Source organism: Hemitrygon akajei, chromosome 12 (genome assembly GCF_048418815.1).
Source record: "Hemitrygon akajei chromosome 12, sHemAka1.3, whole genome shotgun sequence".
Classification (NCBI taxonomy): Eukaryota; Metazoa; Chordata; class Chondrichthyes; order Myliobatiformes; family Dasyatidae; genus Hemitrygon; species Hemitrygon akajei.
In genome coordinates, this window is record NC_133135.1 from 50,192,938 (window position 1) to 50,207,135 (window position 14,198).

Genomic DNA, 14,198 nt, shown 5'->3' on the forward strand with positions numbered 1-14,198 from the left:
GTAACTCTCAATGGCCCTCCAAATTTGTGAGAGGTCATCCTGGTCTCAAAATTGTCCCAAATTTTAAAGCCTCAACAAACCAATTCAATATTTTCTTTTTTGAAGAAAAGCACAAGTAGTTGCAGTATTTCCTAACGTCAATTTCCACAAGCCAATTTAGGAATAAAATGGAGAAAGGAAGGTATTTTGCATTGTGGAAGAAAACAACTGAAGCTGACATTTTTCTGAGATATAATTACCTTTCTAAACATTAGTTTCTTTTTGAAATCAACATTCGCCAATTTAAGGGAGATTTGCTCCAGCATAATTGACGGGTCTAATCAATTTTGTTGTCTGTTAAATTAAAAGCAGCTATTCGCTGTCCTTCAAAATTGTTATTATGATTCTATATCTATAAACAGCTGTTTTACATTAGATTCCATAAAATGGTTCCCCTGGTAAGATGTTTACCTTTAGAATTGCACTAGATACCTCTTGTAAACAGATGAGGAGGTCACTAAGTGGTGTGTGATTAACCTGTGCCTGTTCTTGGAAATGCGGGCAGCACATTAAATTTGACAAAGCCATAAGCTTAATTATTTTCAGCTTGTTCAATAACCATCATGCCAGAGGTGGTGTTTTATTGATTAAATAATGTTCAATTCCATTCACAACTCACCAGAAAGTGATGCAGTCTAGAAATACGTATAGGAAAATCCAGACAACATTGAGGCATAAGTTGATAGGAGGCAAGTCTCATGTGTCCCACAAAAGTTCCCAGCAATGGACAACACGGAAGTCTTACTCTTGATGTTCAGTGGAATTATATTTAATAAGATCACACCACAAACACCCTATTGTCAGCATTAACTAGAAACTCAGCCGGATCAGCCACATAAATACTACAGCTACAAGTGCCAGTCAAGGCCTGTGAAAGCTTTGGCAATTCACTTGTCTCCTAATATCTCAAAGCTTTTCTATGGTCTCCAAGTCACAATTTAGGAGGTTAGTGGAACACTTCCTACTTCTTAGATCAGCACAGCTTTCACAATGCTTCAACACCATCCAGAACAAAGTCACTCATTTGATTTATATTCATGGAAAAGCAGGGTTCAACCTTAAATGTTGACAAATTCTATCCTCCCATGGTTGCTGCTAAACTTGGTGAGTTCTTCCAGTAGATCGATTATTGCCCTAAATATTCATCCCCTGCACTATGGGCACATAGAGCTGCAGAAGGACCTGCTACAAAATGTATTGTGATTACTCACCTCAGCAATTCTCATAGGAGTTTTCTAACTTCTGAGCTCAACTGTCTAGAAGGCTTAATGGATCAGGGGCATGAGGACATCACTATCCGTGGTTTTCCCTACAAGTCACACAGTACATTTATTTTATAGCTATTATGTAAAATAAATTTCCAAAAATACCACAGATAAGGAGGTAATTCAAATTGATACATATATGGTGAGATCATACACTAATTAAATGGATGTATTGCAATGTAGCATGCTTGTGTAATGCTTTGTCATCAACTTAGTTTCTTCTATGTCGAACAATCAAAATGATTTGAGAAATATGTTGAAGATTCCTGCAGCTCTCGGAGTTCAGTTAAACTGAGAATCTGTGAAGAAATATTACTGAAGCAAACAGTAGTGCCAGTGGGAACAAAGCTGTACTGTTCCATTCTCTCTTTGGACTCCTACTTTTTAATATTGGAAAAGGCCATAAAGCCAAATCTGGCACACAAAAGAAATCAACCATCTTGGCATCCTTTATAATTAATTTGGGATTTAGAAAGCTAACTATACAGGGTGAAGTACAAATGTAATGAAAGAACAACTCCAAAATACTCTGCCTAAGGAAATTCAGCCATCTGGTATGTGTGTGTATTTAACATTTAAATAATGTAGCAGGATAAAACAGTCTGAACTGTGTGCCAATAAATGGGGCAAATTGCATTTATCATTTGTATCTAAAATAGTATAGAATGTAATCACTTTAAGTGCCCCAAATGTTCCCTATCCTATCAAAGCAATAATGAAAAATTCAAAAGCAATGCTGTTCTCCTGATTGCAAGCACTTTATAACAGTGTATTCACTCTCAAATACAGATAAATTCTTACAATTTAGAAGTCAATAATTGTAAAAGTAACATTAAAACATTAATGTGCAGTACTATTATCATTAATAACATAATTATGTCCTTAGAAGACTAACAATGTTTTTGGTATGTGAAAAATAAATTTTGTGTGAAATGGAAGTATAAACTTGTTTTTGATAATTGTGGACCTGCAGCTCAGAAATGCTCTGATTTGTTACTAATTGGTACTAAATTTGTAATTTTTCACAGTTCGGTTCATCTTCATTTTGCAGTTGTGTAAATTGTGTGACAGGAGACAGCAGCCTTTTTCATATCTCTCCCAACTTTTATTCTCATTGACTCCCACAGTTTGTCACTGCTGACTCTCTATCACAATAAGATTGAGACCAAGTTCTGAATAGCCTCAAGCTCACTGGCACAGAAACTAGAAGTGCAGTTGGACATTGTAGATGATATCCTTGAGCCCAAGGACTTGAGACAAACTGGGAGAAAAAGTGAGAATTTAAATGCTAAGGACAACAGAGATGAGATGTGAGTACCATTAGATTCATTGCTTTTCAAACTGATCTATGAGAATTTGATGGTGAATGCCTTCTCACTTGTTTTGTTTTCCTTGAGGCATGGTAGATCTTCCAATCCAAAAACATCTTGTGTAATTTAGAACTAGAGGTCAGAGATTGAGGGTGAAAGGAGAGATGTTTAAGGAGAATTTGAGGGGGAGCTTCCTCACGGAGTGTGATCCGAGTGTGGAATGAACTGCCAGTGGAAGTGGTAGACATTTAAGAGAAATTTGGATAGGTAGTTGGATGAGAGGGGTACAGTGGGCTATGGTACAGGTGCAGGTAGATAGGATTCGGCAGAAGACCAGGTCGGCATGGACTAGATTGGTCACAAGGCCTGTTTCTGTGCTCTAGTACTCTATTACTAAATCTCCTGGTAATTCTTATCAGATCAGTCCTGATTCTTATATATTAAAAGGACTGCAAATGCTGGAAATCTTAAATTTAAAATAAAACAAACAGAAAACATAACACAGATCAGGAAGCATGTGTGGAAACGGAAACGGTGTTTGGATTTCAGTCAACTTCTTGGTTGAGAAGCCAGGAGTCTCATGACAGGTGCTAATGATGGCAGACCTCAGGGCTGTTCAGATGCTCTGGACACTCACTCCATCATCAGGTTATCTTTGAGGTGCCTGAGAACTTCAACTATGATCTGATGACAACATTTCTATTGTAAGTGTTTTAACACAAACAACACATTTCACTGCCTGTTTCGAAGTACACGTGATAAATACATTTGAATCTTGAGTCTTTGAAGCAAGGTTAATAAAGGTAACAGAGTGGATTAGGTGATGGTCAGACATACTGTTGTCAGATTCTGACATGGCGTGGAAATGTGGACAACTTTGTGGTCTCTTGCTCAGAGGAGGATGTAATCCATCAAGAGCCTGAGTGTTACCATGGAGTCTTTTATTTTGGGAATATTATTTCTGTACAGATCTCACATGGCTTGCCTTTATACTGTTGAAAGCAAGCAGATTCAATGATGAATTGTCTTCTACTTAATGTTTTCTCAGAAACATGCAGGAATTCACTTTACATTTCAGATATCTACAAATCTTTCTTGAGTAGTGTTCAAAATTTGAAATTTGAAAAAAAATAATTGTGTAAATATTCATTTCTCTTACAGCTGCAAATTGAAGTGAAAATTGAGATGAAAAGGAAAATATTCACGTAAGGCACAGGGCATGGGAACCGAATGACAAAATATCAAACACATCCCAGTTTACTAACCCCACTGGACTACATTCAGGCATGTGGATTCTCCTGCAAGTAACCTTATTCAACCAGATCTTCTACACAAAATGGGAAATTATTACAACTCTTGTATTTAATATTTTTCTAGCCTACAATTCTGATAAACACTAATCTCATCTGATATTTATTTGAAAGATGACTGGTCTAAAGAAGATATCTTTTCGAATGAAGATGTTTCTAATTTTGTTGACACTGGTAAAATTATGCATTGAACAAATAAAAGCAGATAGACTTGTTCAACTGAATGGAGGGATTATAGTTGGCAGGGGACAATATTCATTTGTGACAGATAATGACCTGCAGTTCAACATACCTAAGGCTAAAGATTCCTGCAAGGTAGAAGTTGTTCTGAATGAGCCAGTAACTCAACGTGTTGGCAAGTTAACTCCTCAGGTAGGTGGGCTAAATTTCATTAAAACCACTCTACTTAGAACTAAGATCAAAACAACAGGTGTGTGTTTTTCCTCTGAATACATTCTTGAGTAAAAAAAGCAAGTTGTATATGTTTTCTCAAGTTGCATTATTTTCAAAATTTGGAGCTTAATTGCAGCCCACTTGATTGGAAGCCCATCCAGAACCATTCATACATTTTGCTGCTGAAGTAGCAGTAGGTTATACTATTTGCAGCAACTCACCAAAGCTCTTTAGAGAACAGCTTCTAAAACTGTGCTCTGCTAGCCAGGAGGACAAGGACAGCACAAACATGGGAACATTAACATTGAGAAGAGACCCTTCAAGTCACTTACCACCCTGAGTTTGAAATCTATTGCTGTTTCTTCACTATTGCTGGATCAAGATCTTTCAAAGTCTACTGAGATTCAAGAAAGCAACTCACCACCACCTTCTCAAGGACAATTAAGGATAGGCAATTAAATGCTGAGAGCCACATCGGTTGAATGAATAAAATTAATAATTTCATCCAAGTATCTGGAGAAGATACTTCCTTTTGGTAATCAGATTCCTCTATGATTGCCATTTAGATAAACAATTTTTCCACTTATGAAATAAAAAAAATTGTGTGTATATTATATCACAAATATCAGGCTTCCTTTATTCTTTTAGGATCTGTGATAATCATACCCATTGGATGAAAAAAATTAATTTTGGACGGTTAAGTTTAGATAATCAAGAAACCATGATGCCACGTTGGATAGAAGTGACACTTGAATTCAATTTGAACTTAGTTGTTAGCACTTAGGTGGAGTTGAACACAACACAGAAAGAGCAGTTTGGTGCATGGTTGTACTGAGTGATGAGGATTTCATAAGGAACAGTGTAGAAGATTTGAATATAACATTTGTGTACTTGCTGTTATCCTTCACAAAGTAAATGATGAGAATGTCACAATAAAATGAAAATGCAATTGAAAAATAATGTAAAATAAATATAGATAATGAGGAGTGTGCCATAAGAGCATGTTACAACTGCTTAGCTGATGTGCCAGCGTGGATTGGTGACCTAATTGTTACTGTAGCCATGAAGTTAAGAGATATGGTGGCTCCATATCACCCCTCATACTCTCCCCTTACAGGGGTGAGTAGTATAGAGTAAGCTGAGGTGGGAAATTGGGAGCTTGCAGCCATTCTTTTTACGTGAGAGGGTGGAAGTAGAGTCTGCGATGTTCCAACATTGGTCTGGTGGGATTGTAAAAAGTTGCAAATACTCCTGCATTTAAGTTGTCGGAAGGTGAGTGGGGAACAGTGGAGAGAAGGAAGGCACCTCAATGGGAGGAAGTAGATTATGGGCCATGTGGTAAGGGAAACTCAAAGTGTCGAATGGAACACAATTTTGTGGGCCTAGGCCCTCCTGAGAACAGGGATATTGAGCGGGTACATATAATGTGGTGAGTGCTCCTGTTTCCTACTACATCCCAAAGATATGATGGTGTTGTGGAGGGATCATTCAGGTCTACCAAGCTGGTGCTATGGGAATAAGGCTACATGATCTAGAAGTTTCCAACAATGGCACTTAAATAGGCAAGGCATAAAAGGATATAGCATTAACATAGGCCAGTAATGTAGATGGGCAAAAAGGTTGGTGTGGATATGTGAGTTAAAGGGTCCATTTCTGTCTTGTTCAATTCTTTAATGAACACTGCAGGACAAAGTGCTCCACCTTACACAGTAACACTTCAAAAAGACTTGCAAAAGAAAATGACTGAGAGCAAGATGACTTAGAAAGAACTTAACTGATTGAAATTTCCAAATAACGTGATCTGATCTGGTCATGATCATGCTTCATTATCAAAGACGACTTGATATTGAAATACACAACCCTGTAAACAAGAAAAAAGGATCTGATTACTAGGCAGATGGTGTAACATTGGTGAAGGTATTAGCAGAGTCTATTCGTAATGTTGTGTTCGGGACATCTTAACATCAGCTTGAATAGAGCATTCATCCTGGTGTACTGGCGAGCAGTTAATCTCTGCTGCTGTCTGTGTGGAGTTTGTCCTGTCTCCCTGCAACTGCTGAGCTTCTGCCTAGTGCTCTGTTATCCTTCTAAATCACAAAGATTCTGCATGCTGATAGATCAATTGGCTGTTGTAAATTCCCCCTTGGTAGCAATAAGACAGACAGACAGAGAGACAGACATACTTTATTGATCCCAAGGGAAATTGGGTTTTGTTACAGTTGCACCAACCAAGAATAGTGTAGAAATAGTGAAGAATCAAAAAAGGGTGATGATAAGAACATGAGAGAGAATAAATTACAAGATAGTAGGGAATAATAAAAAAGGTTGTTAGATTGATGAGACTTCAATAAGAGGTGCAATTGGATTGATGGGATCCAGCAGGGGCCAAATGGTATCCTGCTGCATTATGATAAATAATATTCATTACAGAAGTTTCCCATTTTATCTAAATTGTAACTGATGATCCACTTGACCTGGGAATGCTTAATACTAAGGAGTCAAATCTGAGATCATGTCACTGTTCCCTGTTCTGCCGTCACTAAGCTTTCTTATAAAGAAAATGAAAATGCATCTACAATACGTGTATGTGAATCCTAGTGTCCACCATCCTTTGAGGTTAATTGGTTCTACTGATTCTAACCATTTCATCTCAGACTGAAAGGCAAATACTCAATTTCAGGATAATGAGAAATCCTTTTCTGCAGAGACTTACACAGTTGTCCCTTAAATGGAACAGATCATGGACATGAAGAAATCTGGGTTATTAAAGAATATAAGAGTGATATCAGGTTGAAATACAAAATATTAAGTCATATCTGTGCTATTTTTACTGTTAAACAGAATACTCAGTGATAAAAATGTTTGAACTGAAATTCTAAAGCTCTAAGCTGGTTAAAATTGAAATTAAATTAATAGTGATTTTGGTGAAAAATAAAAACAAAAATTTCTCATTAATGACTATTTTTGAACAGGTTTTTGACTGTCATTTCCTCCCCTATGAGGTGAAGTACACCCATAATGGCTGCCCTTTACTCAAGGAGGATAATGTGATGTTAAGAGTTTACAGGTAATCTAAATAATAATTGTGTTTTATCTCTCGAATGAACTTTTCACTCAATCATTTATGGCTAACTCAGATATGTTTAAATTTCCATGATTGACGTGTGAAGATGGGACACCACTGGATAGGCTGAAATTGGATAAGGAATATGTGTACACAGTACATTAACCACATTGTGTATTTGTAACTCCACGTTCAGAGAAGGGAATGACCCTTTATCATTTTTTTTTATATCTTGAAATTAGCTACATGCTTAGTTGAGCTGAAACATTATCCACACCCACTCTCCTGATTTTTGTGCTCAGCTCCTCTAAGGATGTTAGTATCAATAAAGAAGTTAACAAGTACCATTTTATGCTTGCAGTATCAGCACCAAGGTGAACTTTAGTATTCCCAATGTCTACCCATTTCAACTTGACTTCCTATTTCCACACTGACATGTCTGTCCACGGCTGCTCCACTGCCACAATGAGGCCAAATGCAGATTCGAGTGGAGGAACAACACCTCATATGCCAAGTGGGTAGTCTCCAGTCTGATGACATTAACAATAGTTTTTCTAGCTTCTGGTAAGCTAGTGAAATTATCTACTTCAATTCTTTGTCATTGAGGAAGATTTTCACTGTTTCTAACTTGAAGTACTGTAACTCCCTCCACGTAATTTCTGTCTGACACTGGATCCCCTAAGCCCAGTTGTTATGTTAGTCAGTCTTGTGCACCATTGCAATATCTGAACTGCTTACAGGGAAGACAAAATTTCAGGGAAGGAACAGTAGCATAGTGGCTAGGAAAATGCTTTACAGCACCAGCAATCAGGGTCAATTTCAGCTGCTGTCTGTAAGGAGTCTGTATGTTCTTTGTGTGATTGTGTGGGTTCTGCCTTCCTCCTACACTCCAAAGACATACGGATCAGGGAGGATTAGTAAATTGTGGCCACGTTATATTGGCACTGGAAGCATGGTGACACATCTGGGCTGCTCACACCACTTACTCGAACTGAGTTGGGTGTAGATGCAAAATGACTTATTTCACTGAATCAATGATTTGATGTACATTTAACAAATAAAGCTAACCTAACCATAACTTTTCAGATAAAAATGGTTATTGGATCAAAAGATTATGTGTTTTGTGTCAGGTATGAACTTCCCTTCATTTCAGGCAGCCACTGACAGCTCATATGTTGCTAACAATGACCATTTGGTGTATGGCACTATAGTTATAATATTAGTAAACCGAAAGGACAGGTTATAATGTGGAGTCATGGATTCAAATTCCATTAAAACAGCTGGGAAGTTTTCTAGCTTCTGGTAACTGCTTGCCACTGTTTCCTCCCTCTCCCATTTGTTTTTCCTCCATTTTGGTGGCCTCTGACTTCTTTCCTTCTCTTTCTTTGTCCTCATGACCTGTCCATCACCTCCCACATTTCCCCACCTCTTTTGCTTTATTCCACAATTCTCTCCGATCAAATTTCTTCTTAAGCCCTTTACCTCTTCTACCTATCAGCTCCTTGCTTCTCCCATCATCCCTCCTCACCCACCTTCTCCCTCAACTGGTCTTACCCATCACCTACTGGCTTGTACTCCTTCCCCTCCCCACCTTATTATTTTGGCTTCTGCACCCTTCCTTTCCAGTCCTGATGAAGAGTCTTGGTTCAAAACATCAACAGTTTATTTCCCTCATTGATGATGCCTGACCCACTGATTTTCTCCAAAATTTTACTTGTGCTGCAGAACTTTAGCAGTAAACCTCCCATTACTTGTCTCCAACAACGTAGCTCAGTTTCAGTCTTAAACCTGCTGATACACCACAGGGCACTTCATTTCCCACCTGGTGAAATTCCCAATTATTTAGAAAACAAGAGCAATTCTGTGCTGTTATTATATCCCAACTAAAAACTTAGATAGTTTTCAACCTCAATTAATATAGAACTATTCCTACTAAAGTTTCAATGCAGGTATAATTTTCAATTATTCCATTCCTCTGCTTTCTGGCCACTCAGATTCTTATACATGATCCCAAAGTTGTTTCAATTATAAATGGTAATATAGCAATTAAAGTCATTGAACCAAGTGTTCTTGAAAGTATGACCACAGTTTCATTTAAGTTCTAATTGCAAATACAAAATAAATTTTAAAAGAAATACAAAAATTTCTTGAGAACATGAGATGAAGAATCTTTAAAAGTGAGTCCATAAGTTGTGGGAACAGTTCAGTGATGGGGTGAGAGAAGCTGAGTGAAGTTATCCCTACTGGTTCAAAAGCCTGATGGTTAAGGGGTAGTAACTGTTTCTAACCTGCTAGTGTGGCTCCTGTATCTTCCTGATAGAAGCAATGAGAATAGAGAATGGCCTGTGTGGTGGGGGTTCTGGATGATAGATGCTGCCTTCCTGTAATAGCAGTCCATGTAGATGTTCTCACTGGTGGAGAGGGCTTTACCCATGATTGACTGGATTGTATCCACTATGTTTTGTAGGATTTTCTGTTCAAGGGCATTGATGTTTCCATACCAGAACATGATGCAACCAGTCCATATACTTTTCACCACTTATCTATAGAAATTTATCAAAGTTTTATATGTCATGCTGAATCTTCACAAACCTCAAAGGAAGTAGAAGCACTGCTGTGCTTTCTTCGTAATTGCACTTACGTGCTGGACCCAGGACAGGTCCTTTGAAATGATAACCTGAGGAATTTAAAGTTGCTGACTCTCTCCACCTCTAATCCCCTAATGAGGGCTGGCTCATGGACCACTGGTTTTCCCCTCCTGAAGTTACTAATCAGTTCCTTTATATTGCTGCTATTAAGTGAGGGGTTGTTATGGTAACACTCAGCTGGATTTTCAATCTTCTTCCTACATGGTGATTTGTTACTACCTTTGACTTGACCAAAAACAGTGCCATCATTAGCAAACTTAAATATAGCATTAGAGCTGTGTTTAGCCATACTCCAATTGGTATATAGCAGGTAGAGGAGGGCACTAAGCTCACAGCCTTGTGATGCACCTGTGCTGATGGAAATTTTGGAGGATTTTTTTCCCCAATCCGAAATGACTGAAGTTTGTAAGTGAGGAAATTGAAGATCCAATTAAACATGGAGATATTGAGATCAAGTTCTTGAAGCTTATTGATTAGATTTAAGGGGATGCTATTATTGAATACTCAGCACACACAATTTGGGATGGGTTACAAATACTGAGTTTGCACTTTAGTGTGCTTGAAGTGGAAATATATAATGATATAATAGTTGAAAGTTAGTCTTTGAAATTTTGCATTTCCTTTACAGAACAATTCAAGCTACCTATTAGTGTAGTTACAGATTAAGATTGCAGTTAGATGTTGAAACTCTAAAATAGCTGATTTCTCTTGGTCAATAACAATGTCTTTTGGACATGGTACTTCATTAATTAGAAGGCAGAAGGTGTACAGATGACTAACATTTAACTTATTTTTTAACTTTCAGATTCACTGAATCCCAGACTTCTATGGAAACATTCTTTTTGAATGTGAAAATTACAGAACCTATATCCAGTCTCATCAGGTTTGGATTAGTTGGGCTTCAGGTGCAACAATTTTATGGAATATCAAATCCCATTGACAAAAGTGTTGTATCTTTCAAGTACAATGTAAACAACGTAGGTGCGATTTGTACAGTAACAGTCCTATCGACTGAAGTTCTCCTTCCAGCCCATGGCCAGCTGGTTGTTCATGATGCCGGGCACCTTGGAGCTGCACACAAGCAAAATACTACAAAAGGTACTTGCCATTTAAAGCTAAAATTATATTTTCTGAAGAACAGGAAATATTTACTGGGATTGTATGATATACAGTAGATGGCAATTAAATAAAGATATTTGGGGAAAACCTGGCAGATGTAAATTTTCATAATTATAGTAAATGATATGCAGATATGTTAACCACATGTATCTATTCAATCATGAAAATTGTTATTTATGTTATTGTGCATTAAGTGCTATTGACAATTTTAATTCTTCAGTAAGACAGGCTGGAGGTTCGTGTCCCAATAGCAAAGTGTGCCCCTCTGGTGTTAAAGAAATGCGATTCTTAAAGACTAACTGTGAAGATTTCTTATCAATGGGACTGAAGTATCAGCATCTCAGTCCACCCTCTCCTGAGACCGACTACATTCCAATTAGAGTAGAGGTCAGAGATCAAAGGAGCAGATTTCCACTTCAGGTACTTGATTTCAAGTTAATCAAAGGAGTGTGTAAGTTTAAATATGTGATAGCTTATTATTAAGAAAGCATCGACTGAGACTTTTAGTCTGTGATTCAGAGCATTTTTTTCTACCAACTATGCACAAACTACAGTCAAATGGACTCTTAAACCTTCTGTGGTAATTCCCTGATTTCCAACTGAAATCTGCAAAACTCTACTCTCAATTGATTTATTTAACGATCTACATTTCCTTACTACGCAGCCCTCATTTGATGCGGTCCATTAAACAGTTATTTTCTCCTTACTTCCTTGCCAGCAGCAAGAAGTAAATAGGTGCAGGAAGTTCACTGTGGTGGCAGAAGATAACTGCTGCTTGCAGTAACATTAAAAGGTAAAGGGCAGTTAAAGAATTTGATGAGACAAGAATTGTGAATGATTCTGGAATGTTTTACAAAGTATCTCAACTTATTAACCTCTACTGTGATTGAAGGAGAATAATTAAAGAGAAAAGAAACATAAGGTATGGAATAAAATCTATAGGCAAGTGTTTTAAAGAATCCAAAGGATCATCTTTTATTGAATGACTTCCGAAAAGGTATTTGTGAGAATGATTGCCTGTTGGGTCAATGTATGACCTGCATTGCAACACCCTTAAAAAATGTGTGCGTCAACATTTTTTCTTAGGGTTAATTGGTATTCTCATTGAATGAGACAGCTTTACCTGCATGGTAATTGAATGTCAAGGCTGGAAATGGTCCATGTTTGTAATTAATTTTCTGTTACCCTGTCTCGTATAAAGATATTTCCCTAGCCATTGTGAGAAACAGCAATGTACATCGTTAGTTTGTTACATAGGGAATGCGACCTGTTAGTCAATATTGCTCTAATTGAAATATGTTCTGCATTTGTAGCTTTCCTGCAGCAATATCCAAGTGGTTATTAAGAGGTTTTAACATGACTTTATGCAGCCATTGAATTTGCCTTCTTTGTAATACATCTTCTGCATGCTTTAAACCTTCCTAAAATGAGGATTGATTAGTGATGAGACTACAAATGATATAAGCACAGAATGGTTAATTTGTATCCCTCCATACAGATGCTGGAAATCTGAAGTAAATCATAAGATACTGGAAATATTCAGCAGGTTAGACAATGTCTGTCAAAAGAAAAAATGAGCTAACATCTCTGGTTGATGGAATGTTTTCTCTCTCTATCAGTCTTTTAAATGAATGATGGAATCCTCTTGCTAAAACTCTAATATGTGTAATTGTGTTGAAGAGATTACACATTCTGGCAAAAATTATTTCTACTCTTGATGACGAGAACCTAAGTGACAGCAGAAAACAAAATCATCACAATAGTAAAAAATAACTGAAGTTTTGTAGCTTTCAATTTACTTACTCGTACCCGTTCATAAAGTTAATCTTCACAACTAGGTCCAAAGTAATGTTTGATACCCATTATTCCTTTGGAAAATATGAATGTGTTTGGCACTTAAAATATTGGGATATTGAATAACTGATTGAAACATTCTCAGTTGAGTTTTGAAATGGAGGTTTTCTTCTTGAAGTTAATTGTTCGGTATTCTGCTTCCATGAATTTTAGCAAAATCTTGAAAATGATATTTTTTAAGAATTAGGCTAAACAGTGAAAAATCAGAATATTCTTTGACAGGTAGAGAATGCTTGGCTTCAAGTTGTCATAAAAGGTGCAATACAAAATCAGAAACCGAAAGCAGCCTTCATGTCAATGTACATCCTGGAGGTTGATCAATTTATTTTGACACCAATGACCATTGCCACAATTGACGCAGAGGATGACGAGACCCCAAAGGACAGGTTGATTTTCAACATCACCAAGCCTCCTGATGAAGGGTACCTAACTCATTTGGACGACCATACTAAACCCGTCATTTCATTCAGCTGGCAGGATTTATATGAAATGAAGATAGCATACCAACCACCTAACATTAGCCATGCTGAAAGAAGGAATTATGAGGTATGTTGAATCACTTTAACTCTTGAGTTTCAAAAATGTATCTCTAGGTATGGAATTCTTTTCTGGCTTTGCTTTTAGCTGTGAATATCCTGTTTAATGTTTCCTTCCATTTTTCTGAACTATGGCTGGCATTTCCTCAGAGTAATTCCCATTTCAGTCCCATACCTTAACAAATTGGAAATTTAGTTTACACATAATGAAACTATTCCCTACTCTATCTCATACTTTGATAAGATCTGAATGTAGTAAAATACCTAATCTCCCTCAATATTCTTCCTTCCAAGATCTTCAGGTTTTAAAGTAAGTTATTGTTTGGAAGATTGTGATCAAAATCCCTTGTAATTTTCCTATATTACCTATATTACGCAACTATTATAGAACTTTTATATACTTGTGTTATTCAGGTAGATTCCTCACTCTATAAAAACAATCATGTTTTGCTTCCACTGATAGAACAAAGAATGAATATTTAGTACATGTCAGATCAGTATTTTCAGTCAATATGTTGTACAAGTTTCAGAATCCTGGAATGGAAGTATAATTGTGGGATATAATTTTCACTTTCAATTTTTCGTCTGTGTGTTTGCTAACTTCAGCCTTCTAGATGCCAACACAAAGCACAAAATGTTAAAAAATTTCCACTCTTTCCC

At 37.0% G+C, this 14,198-nt stretch overlaps 1 protein-coding gene across 4 annotated transcripts in view; it reads left to right on the forward strand.

Moving 5' to 3' along the window:
• Positions 1-14,198, forward strand: part of frem1b (Fras1 related extracellular matrix 1b) — a 214,248-nt gene that overhangs the window by 23,835 nt on the left and 176,215 nt on the right. For 2 of the 4 annotated variants that reach the window (XM_073063069.1, XM_073063070.1), the window contains exons 2-7: positions 2,432-2,614; positions 3,776-4,296; positions 7,290-7,384; positions 10,835-11,127; positions 11,369-11,568; positions 13,225-13,548. In XM_073063069.1, coding sequence (XP_072919170.1) covers positions 4,039-4,296; positions 7,290-7,384; positions 10,835-11,127; positions 11,369-11,568; positions 13,225-13,548 — 1,170 coding nt within the window. In that variant the 5' untranslated portion in view covers positions 2,432-2,614; positions 3,776-4,038. Of the gene's footprint in view, positions 1-2,431; positions 2,615-3,775; positions 4,297-7,289; positions 7,385-7,770; positions 7,896-10,834; positions 11,128-11,368; positions 11,569-13,224; positions 13,549-14,198 lie in introns of those variants that run through there. The other 2 variants (XM_073063071.1, XM_073063072.1) reach the window with 2 other exon arrangements.